The 10,788-nt window shown below is 51.1% G+C and overlaps 1 protein-coding gene across 1 annotated transcript in view; it reads right to left on the bottom strand.

The window, feature by feature from the left end:
* NCOR2 (nuclear receptor corepressor 2) overlaps positions 1-10,788 on the bottom strand; it is a gene marked incomplete at its 3' end in the record, with an annotated part of 186,193 nt that overhangs the window by 134,007 nt on the left and 41,398 nt on the right. The window contains exon 4 of the mRNA XM_009320956.1: positions 1,781-1,960. Coding sequence (XP_009319231.1) covers positions 1,781-1,960 — 180 coding nt within the window. The remainder of the gene's footprint in view (positions 1-1,780; positions 1,961-10,788) is intronic.

A 10,788-nucleotide genomic window follows, 5' to 3' on the forward strand; every position in this document is an offset into this window, starting at 1 on the left:
CACTATGTGCCCAAAAAAAAAAAAAAAAAAAATTAAAAAAAAAGAAGGGGAGGGGATGTTTTTACAGCCAACAGCCACTTTCACCTTCTTCCCCACTCAGCAGAGCATTTTTGTGGAGAGGAAGAATTGTTACATTTGTTCAGAGGGAAGAAATAAAGCAGCCAAGCAGCCAACAATAAAAAACCCCATTTCCTTACAGAAGGACAGCTTGATTTTAATGTCAAGGAGCATATGCTGCTCCCGTCAGCTTCAACAGCAGCTCCTCAGCATCTCTGAAAAAAAGTCAGGCAGTGGATCGGCAGTTGTCAGTCCTCCTGGCTGCCATGAGCGGGACCTTCACCACTGTGCTGGGCACGCATCCCGTTCTGGAAGCCCCTCTCCAGAGTGGGAAATGACCACGTTTTGCATCTCCTTCCTCAAATGCGAGTTAAAAACATGGACCAGCAGCCAGACTGCCAGCTGTGAGAGGACACCGACATTTTGTCTGAGCTTCCTAAGGAGGGAGAGGGGAAGGGCTGGCTTCACCCAGCTCCCACCAAACCCAACAAGAGGAATCTCTGTGGTTTCCATTGCTCCAGGTCTTCCTTTGGCCCCTGTGAGCCAGCACACAGAGCTGCTTCCTCACACCCCCAGCACAGCTGCTTCTATCCCTTGCTGGCTCCCTCTCCCTAAGCACTCCGATACCTCTGCAGATAAAAAGCAACAAAAAAAAAAAGGTCCTTCTCATTAATTAAACCATATTGTTTGAAAACAAAACCAAAACATCCTGCTTGGCCTTGCAGGAAAGAAAGGGATAGTGTCTGGTATGGGAAAATACAGATCTGATGGGGAGGAAGGTCAACTGCATGCTCATCCTCGAGGAGCACTGGCCCCATCCCACAGCCCAAGTAGAGGTTTTGCTCCATTCTCTAATTCCTGCTCTCGGGAGAGGTCGCTCCTCTCAGGCAGTTCGGAATTAGCAGCTGTCAGGGAGTTTAGAAACTGGCCCCAAGCAAAGGGAATAAAACAACGAGTAAGAGAGAGGCAGAGAGAAGTGATTTGCTTTAGGAAGTGAAATCCTTTAAGTCTGTGGGTTTTTTCACAGACGTCCCCCAAGGTTTTGTTATATTAATCTCTTAATGGGTTTATGGTAATTGCATACATGGCAACATCAAGCGGGCGATCCTTCTGCTGGGGAGTGCTCTTGTACAGGGTAAAGCACTAACCGAGAAGATCAGTTTCAAATCCCTGGCTCAGGCACAGCCCTGACCGGAGTTGGACCAGACGCTGCTCACGGCTGCAGCGCTGCAAAGCCCCGCAGAAGGGGGCTGGATGCACAGGAAGGGCCATTAGGACATCGCGGCAATGTTTTCAACAGCCCAGTACTGTAAGAGTGGCGGCAACAGCACTGGGGAGAAGCAATTGCTGGAAAGGAAAAAGAAAAGACCTTGTGCTAGCACTGGGCTGTACGGACAACTCAGGCTGCGTTTCCAGCTCTGCCACTTGCTTGCATGACCATGGGCAAGTCACCAAGGTCAGATTTTTCTCCCTTTAAGGTACTCTGACATGCAAAAGAGCCCACAAGCCAGGTTTCCAAAGCTCCCTTGTCTTGCAACTACCAGCTCCAGACTGCTGGCACAGCAGCAACCGCCCATATCATGACAGGGAGCACAGACACAGACCATCCTGGTGGCACTGGCACTGCCACTTCCCCTCTGTGGACGTGCATGGGCAAGGACGGGATGTAAGGCAGCACACAGAAGCAAGTACACGTGCTCCCCTCCAGACCACAGCCTCTTACCTGCTTCTTCTTCAGTTTGGAGATCTGCTGTTCCACCATGGTGATCTCGCGGTCCACGCGGTCCATGTTCTGAATGAGCTCCTCCTTCGACAGCCGGGCCGGCAGCAGGTCCAGCTCGGCGTCGGGGTGAGCAGGGCTCACAGGTGACACGGGCTCCAGTTTGCCAGGCAGGCCACGATCCTGGGGAGCACAAAAGAACCAGGTCAGCTCCTTCCCAAGAGATTTTGGATCCTCCTCTCAACCTCCCATGCCAGCTGCCACAGCGCCCTGGCCCATTCCCAGCCCTCTGAGACACACACGCCCCTCAAAAAACCTGCTAGACTAAGCAGTACCGGCTGCCAGATCACATCACCGCAGGGCTCCGCAACCCCCAGTATCTCCAGAGAGCACCAGGTCAGCCTCCTGTGGATGTGACAGCAGCTCTTCCTCCTGCCAAAGCCTCGGAGACTCCCACCACCTTCAGTGCTACCCACATTCCTGCAGGATCAATAAACGCATCCATATTCAGGAGCTCCCATCAGCACCATCACTTCACATCTCAGCAGCCAGCTCAAGGCTACATCTTCTCCACAGAAACAAGGTAGTGACGGACGCGTCCTCCTCCAACACAGCCATGGCCATGCTGAAGAGAAGAGCAGCGTTAACTATGCCAAACAAGAAGGGGATATGAGGGCAGCCCCTGGGAGGAGAGAGGACCCCCACCTCCTTCATAGAGGTCCTCCTCCATCTCTTGTTAAATTCTGGAGGGAGCTCTGAGTGTTGGATGTCAAACACATCCATCCAAAAATGGAGAATATGGGGATAGGCGAGGTCAGCTGAGATAAACATAGACCGAACTGATGAAAACCAGCTTTTTAACTCCCAGGTAAAGAAGCTCTCAGCTCAACAAGACCCTTCAAATCAGAGACCGGACAGATCAGCATAACCTCCATGGCCATCACAGGAAGCAGCTCTAATGACCATGAGCTGGGGGCAGAGGGAAAACACATCAAAACACTCAGCTCCTTCTCCAGCAATGCAATGACTTTGCTGAGCCCAACGAGCTGGTATCCCAGGATCATTCCAGAACCACAATGCCTCACCTGCACAGCACCCTTCACCTCTCCTGCTCCAAATGAAGGAGCCCATCTCCTGCAAACACAAGTTGCATGCCTGGATGAGGTCAACCCCCACTGATGAACATACCTGGGATGAAGTAGCTGTTTAATAGCCATCAACCGCGCAGATGGCGATCACGGCACACCAATAGCCTACCCTGACCCAGGACGCTCCTCTCTGGCAGCTACCCAACACCTTAATTAAAAGTTTGTCTATTCATTTGCTTAGTGAGTGGATGGATTTCTTTTCCTGGAGGGAGCAGGAAGAGGAGCTGTGGCTTGGTTTGTAACTGTAAACCGCTGCCAGGCTGGGCAGCCAGCACGCTGCAGCTGCTGGGGAGGGGAGGGAAGGGGGGAGGCGAACAACTGAAGAAGGTCACACAACTTTGCTACCTTCATTACAGCAGCCCGGCGCCCACGGACAAAGCCGACATTGTTCTGCACCAACTGGGGCTGAGCATCCTCCCCTCCGCGCTGACTCAGGGCGACTGGCGAGCAGCCAGGGCTACCCACTGACCCTCTTCCCGGGCTGGTCCTCCTGCAGGGGCAAGGGTGATACGATGGAGCTCAGTGGCGCTGAGATGGCGTGGACCCATCTGCGCTCCTCTGACTAGCAAGGCACACGGATGATGGCCCTGGGTTATTTGCCGGCCATCTTGCAGCTCACAGTCAAATGTGGCGAGCGCGCAGATGCCACCTTGGCACCGCTCAGCATCTCACTAGCATCTGCTTATGGGGAAGCAGAACCACGCAGGGCGGCCTCCAGCCTGCTGCTGGTGGGGATGAAGCACGGTGAAGTCCCTCCTGGGGAGGCTGCACGTACAGCCTGGCACAGCCACAGGGGACCTGGCTTCAAAGGCAGTCCCTGCCTGGTAGGGCTGTGCTGAGATGAGCTCTGCCCTATTCCCCTCCCTAAGGGATGGGCAACATCATCCACAGCAAAGCTGGAACAAGGGGAGGCAAAAGAGGATGTTTCCCAACAAAGTGGCCATGGCCCAGGACACCAGCATCCTTCACTGGCACCTTCTTCCTCCTCTACCCTGCTAAACCCTGTTCTAGCTGAAGGAGACATCAAGCCAGCCAGGGAGGAACCACTGCTAGGTGCAGCCTGGAGGCATCAATGCCCTTCCCGCTGCTGCCATCAAGGGACAGAAAGCAAAGGAGCAATCTGAAACTCCTTGCTCACTGTCCCGTGTGGGGCTCATCCAGCCCTAACAGCACAGAGGCACCGGAAAGCTAAGCTGGTTGTTTCCAGCATCCATTCAGAAGAGAAACTAGAAGAACATCAAAGGTTTCTGGAGAATCCCGAGGAGCAGATCCTGTCTTGTTTTACTTCCCCAGCATTAGACACCAAAATTGGCCAGCCTCCTGCAGCAGGAAGGCTTTGTGTTCTCCACGACTGGGTGGAGTTTTTTGTTTTGGTTTTTTTGTGGGTTTGGGTTTTTTCAAGCCAAGAGGAGCAGGACAACCACAAGAAGCAAAAGATAAAGGAGGTATTCATAAAACATCGTTCAGATTAAGGCATGGGAAGGGGAAGTGGCAGTGGCTTGTAGGTGGGCAGGTTTTTCTACAGGAAAGCAAGCTACCTGCCAAAAGTGCAGGAGAGAAAGACTTCTCTCTGTGCATGTGAAACAAAAGATACTATCTCACGTCTGCCAATATGCAAGACAGAGCATCTTTAAACTCCTACTTGGTACAAAACCCTTTGGAAACCTGGGTTCTGATACATTTCTATCTTTTTACCTTGCAGAATCTGAAGTAAAGTAGCAGCAAAGCTGAGTAAGGGAAACAGCTGCAAGTCACAGCACAAAAACCATCATCATCTGGTATTAGGAGATGATTATAGCAATAGAGAGCAGCAATGTCCCTGGACCTCAAATAAGTGGTCACTGTCATTTCACAAGCACCTCTCTAAATAAAGGAAATGACAAGCAGCAAGAGGAAGGAAAAACCAAAACTGAAGGCAAAAAAAAATCTTGCCCATGCAACGGTGAAGTCCAAAAAGCAGAGCTCGCGGATTTATGCAAGGCACGAAGACGCCCTTCTTCTAAATCACAAAAATGGGTTGAAAAGAGGTTTGCAAAGACCAAGAGTCCACCCAGAGCCTGGGGTGGAATCTAATGGATAGAGATATTTTAACTAGTGCTCTGTTTCCTAGCACTCTCAAGAAGCTGATCAAAATATATTCCTCCGCTTCAGATAGCAGAAGCCTGTTCCAGGCTCTGAACAAGTGCAGTGTGAAACGTGAAATTCTTCTTATTAACGTGAAGTCACAGACTTTGAAACCCAGCATGAGCTGGGAGAGCTGGAATAAATCTGCTGGAGGGAAGAAAACAATTACTGCATTACTCAAGTTGATATTTTCTCAGTAATTATACTGTTTCCATGTGATTTGTTTTTATACACGGCTAACAGCTACTGTAGTTCCTGTTTATCCCTGGCCTTATTATTATGTGATTTGTATGATAACAAGGGTGGGCGAGCAGGGGGCAGAGGCTGCATAAACCTTCGTGCAGCAAGAGGGGATGCTGGCACTGAAGAAAACAAATTATCACCGAGGAGTCTATCAAAGAGCAAGGCCAGGCTTTGGGGGTGGGCTGCTTCTACACGTTTTTATTCCTAACATAGATGATGTTAACGGAGTAAGCCTGCTACAGGCTATTAGGCTGTGGCTTAAAAGATGTGAGAGAAAGAGGGGAAAGGAAAAGGATAAGCCAACTGCCCGTCGATGCCTTGAAGAGCAAGTAAGCCTCCGGGTAAATTCGACGTCCCTGCCTTCAGACACGCTGGCATCCGGGTCCACAAGAGAAACAGTGGGAACCCCAACCCTGGTCCCAGGACATGCTGGAACGTGCACCAGACCATCACCGCCTCCTTATTTTGTATTACCGACCCACCTCGCAATGCTCCCAGGGAGCTCGCGGGAGTTGGTGGGATGGAGAAGGCTACGTGTCAGCCCAGCGCCTACAGCTGGATGCAGCCCAGCCACTGTGAAGGGTAATTTTTCTCAGCTGCTTCCCACTCTCAGGAGCCAGCAGAGCAGTAGCTCTGCTCCATCTGCACCTAACTCTCACTGCAAAATGCATTTTGACTTTTCTGATCCCCTGACCGCACCGGCTGCCCCTTCAAGACTACGCTGGTGGAGCTTCAAAGCCTCCACACCTCCAGTCAGTGCCTGTGCGGCACAAGCACGTACCAAGCAAACAGAGCCACTTGCTTGGGATGACCCTCAGGATCTCTAGCATGGCATCATGGTGTTTGCCCTATATATCATCTATCATCTTCAGTAAGTCCTGGTCTCTCTCTGTCTTTCTAAACCAGATCATCAGCGATGTTCCCCCAAGCCCAGGACAGAGATTCGGGGATGCTGACGTCACCTCTTCCACAGTCTGTTCACTTTGTAATTATCAGCCGGCAGCAGCATTTGCTGCTGCAGCACCGGCAGGGAGTAAGAGGTGTTATCTCCAATTCCTACCCACTCGCACATCTCATGTCCTCATGGGCTGGAGAAGATTGCCAAAGCAGGCAGGATGGACTGGGGCTGCTCAAATTGTGCTCAAATTAATTCCCCCCCTAAAAAAAGCCATGAACAAAGGGTGGGCTTGCGGTTAAGACAGGCGGGGTGGCCTGCCTGCGAGGATGCCTCCACCACCCGAGCCTCTCAGGGCAGCACAGAGCCAGCGAACACCGCTGAACTCCACCAACTAACAACATTCCCAAAACCCCGTCCACGTGAGGCTGTGCTACACGGCAGAGACAGTTCAGCCTCTCTGTCCAGGAACCCACAGCTGAGCAGCATCGCACACCCCAGCGGATGCAGAGCCCCGGGGCTTTCCCACACACCCCGGGATGAAAACCAAGCAGGAGAGCGAACACCTCACACCTCCATCCATCAAGTTTTAAGGCAAACACAGGTGTATAAAAGTCTTAATTGGGCCAAATACAGGCCAAAGGATTTTTTTTTTTTTAATTGGAAAAGTGTCCAACACATTCTGGCATATCAGCAGCCCCAACAGGACAGCACTGATGGGGGGGGGGGGGGGGGGAGTCAAAGAGGCTGAAAACTAACCTCTCGTGTCCCCAGGGAGATGCGCAAGTATGAAGTCAGAGAGCCTGAACAGCGAAAAGTACATCGAGTTATTGCAATTCTTTTGTTCGTGACCATCTGCTGCGTTAATGGCTCTTTCAGCAGCCCAACCCTTCAAACAGGATTTTAATTCTTAAACACTGCTGGCTCTTGGCTGGGCTGCGTCCCCGCAGCCTCTCCAAGGGCTGCTGAAGCAGGGTGTAGATGTGCACGTTGGCGTACGCAGGGTGACTCCGGGGAGCACCTATGATGCGTTTCACCAGCCAGGAGCACACGGGCGTTCCTGTGCAAGGTTAACCAGTGCGCCCGAGGGGTGCCACGTGTGGGACAAGGCATCACCCACCTCCTTCCTCTGTCCCTGCGCTCCATAGCACGTGCAGGTAGGGGGGACGAGCAAAACAGGGATCGCTTTCACTGGATGCAGCCCAGTACGTGCTCTCATGGGAATTCATAAAGCTGGAGACCAAGAAGCTGTCTGAAGACAAAGCTGATTTTTCTACTTAGATTTTTTTAAGTAAATCTGTGACTTTATGAGAAGGCCTACGAAATTCCTTTCCCCTGTAATCCAGCTGAATTCCACGCAGCCAGGGCAGAAAACATCCCAACAATTTCTAAGCTTGCATGAAAGTAGGTCAAAAAACTTCCCCAATGTTTCAACAGCTTGAAGCAATTTAATTGCAAAACCAGTACCAAATGCTGACCCTCCCTCCCCACCCCCACCAGCAGATTTACGAGGGTGGTAAAACCTCGCCAGCGAGTGTTACAGTTAAATGCACTAACCAAAGCCTAGTATCTGGTCTTGCAAAACTTGCTTGCGCTCAAAAAAAGCCGTTCCACAGTGTTATCCTTAACAGATGCTGCCTCCGGACCTCAAGATCGCAGGGTATTACAGAATCGGCAGCAAACACTGCTTATGGACTCGGAGGTAGCCTAGAATAACGGGTCAAATCCAGAAAACCTTTCTCAGGCAAACTCCCACGGAAGCCTATGGCATTATAACGGCAAATGGATGTTGTGCCTTTCATTACCTTCTTGCGTTTCCCCATTAGTGGATAATAATTGCATTGAACGCACACATTCCCTACTGACTTCGCAGGAGTGATGAATTCTCACCTACCCACCTACTCATTACAAAGAGGAGCTAACTGCTCCACCTCTCATTAAGAATTGCCCAACATTGCCTATTCTGCATCGCTGGATTTCCAGTTGACCCTAAGTTTGTTAAAACATTAACTGTCTGGACTGAAGTTTTCCATGCTGAATATTTGCTTCAGGCATTTTTAGGCTTTTTTTCTTTTCTAAATAGTAAATTTCAGCCAAAACTACTCTGCTGCTTCCAAGAACAAGTTTACAGGAAAATATGCCTTTCTGCAACATTCAGAAAGATTCTGGGAACCTTTTCTTTGAGCATCTTTGGCGCAGTTGATACATCTGGCAAGACTGCTCTGTGCCAGCGATTCGCTTTTTGTTAACTCTGAAAAAGTGTCCAAGTAAAAAAAAAAATTAATAAAAATCTCATTTTGGTGCTTGCCTAGGGGAAATTACTTTGAACCGAGCAAGCGAGTGGAGTGGGGTCCTGGGGAGCTCCAGGTCAGGTAACACACTTTGCCCATGCTCCTGAAAAGGAAAGGGCTGAGCTGGAAGGACCTTACTGGCAACGTGTGGAGCGCTCCGGGCCAACAGCAACAAGTGCCCTAAAAGAGCCACGAATAACTGCAGGAGTCGCAGTTTGGACAGCAGGTAGAGCCTGAGACCACCCACCAAGTGACAAGGATGAAATAGAATAGCCAGCGACCTGCTCGGCACGAGATGGAGGCCATCCTGGGCGCTGAACGGAGGGTCATGTAAAGCAAAGACAGTGTCCTGATGCTTTCAGCAAGTAACGGGGAGGACAAATTAAGATTGTCAGGGAAGCCTGCAGAACAACAAGCTCTTCTACTCCTCCGTTTGCAACTTTAGTGTTCTTTTAATAATTTGTCCACCCAGCAGCCACCCAGAGCATCATTTCACCTGTGCTGACGTTGCACCCAACGATGTGCTGCCGAGAACATCATGGCCCCTGTAACATACCACCTCAGCCCCAAATCCCCATCTCCCCTTCGCAAACCCAAACCCGTCTGTTGAAACAAGCAGGGCTTCTGCTAACCTGGAAGACAAGCAGGCACAGGAGCCCCTTACAGCCTCCCCTCTGCCAGCCCTTGCAGAGCCCAGGCACAGGATGATGGTAGCAGCGCCTGCCAGGCAAGTCCTGCCCGCAGCCGCCTCCCGCGCCGCGGCAGGGACCCAGCTTACCCTACAGCCGAAGCCAGGAGGAAAGCATCAGTGCCTCGGTTTGCGGAGCAAAACCGTTTCTTCGGGGAAAAGCGCTGGCTTACAGCGATGGAAAACCACCACGAAATTACAGTGCTGGGGAGGCAAAGGTTGCATGAAAAAGACACCAGGCACATAACCCATCAGCTTAAGAGGACGTCAAAATCCTGCACCAGGATATTCAAAACCGCAACCTGAGTGACTAAGACATCCCTCGGGTTTACGGAGGCCAACAGGAGGGGGCTGCCCCGAGCTCACCGAAATGCTCGGGAGGCATGCAAACAAAATACAAGGGAGGTGAGCGCTTGTTTGATGTCTCTTAAAAAGGAGCAAACTGTGAAAAATGCCTCCAATTACATTAAGCGCGAAGGCAGGGAGGCAAATTTTTAATTGCCCGATTTGGTGCTCAGTCAGGGCGGCGGGGTTAGCACCTCCCGGCTTCGCAGAACCAGATTTTAAAGATAATGGGGGAGCTCATTGCAGAGCCGGCCACCGCTCCTCCCAGCAAAGCAGCAGGTCGCTGGGGCTCAAACCACCCTCGTCTTCTCTGGAACCAGCCAACTTCAAGCAGCTTTCACAGGAACCTCTGAATAATTGCCACGGTCTTCCACGGAAACACGGGATGTGGTGACATGTTTCTCCACATGACTGCCACTTTTCTCCCCATGCCTGCTGCATGGGGAGTTTCTTTAGGTAGGAAGGTCCCCTGCCTGGGGGGTGGAGGCAGTCGGTGCACAGCCCCCAAACCACCGCCAGCAGCCCGGGAAGCACCCTGTCACCCAGCCCAACAAACCTCAGGGGAACGTAACACTTACTCCATGCCTTTGAAAGTTTTATTTTTAAATAAAAATAAAATCCCACCATTTTGGTTTTTTTTTTTTAATTTTTTGCAACACCACCCATTCTCTTTTAACTGCCACATGCAGTAAAGCAAGGTCCAAGTCTTTTCAGCACACCAACCGGGCAGGGACGCAGCGTTAAGGTCCACATTAATCCCAGCAGGCGTGTTCCCTCTGATTTGAGGATGCTACAATAGTCCCTGCCAAATCCCAGCTGGTCCTCAAGAAGGTAGAAAGCCCTCAAGCCCTAGATGCCACGCTAAAAGCATGCCGGAGTTTGCCTTTTGTAAAAAAGGCCTCTGCAGAAAAAAATTCCCTACTCTTACACTAGTACAATACTCAAGTGACCAGCGCGAATGCCATCGCACAAGTGTGACAGTGCCTGCATCAGCACGCATTAGTCCCGCAGAGGTGGGAGCCAGGCAGCTGCATCCACTTGCATCTGCCCTCCACTCAGCATCGCATTAAAAAAAAAAACAAAAAACAAAAAACCAAAAAAAAACCAATTTCACCCCCACTGGCATAGCTACACCGGCCAAAAACCAGGCAGGCAACAAGTCAGCATGATTAAAGATACTGCAGTGTCCTGTGCTGCAAACACGGGGCCAGATCCTGAGCCAGGCTCAGCACCACCCACACCCACTGCTGTCCACAGGCGCTGGGACACGTAAGCCC

The sequence above is a fragment of the Pygoscelis adeliae genome, unplaced genomic scaffold, assembly GCF_000699105.1.
Source record: "Pygoscelis adeliae isolate BGI_AS28 unplaced genomic scaffold, ASM69910v1 Scaffold353, whole genome shotgun sequence".
Taxonomy (NCBI): Eukaryota; Metazoa; Chordata; class Aves; order Sphenisciformes; family Spheniscidae; genus Pygoscelis; species Pygoscelis adeliae.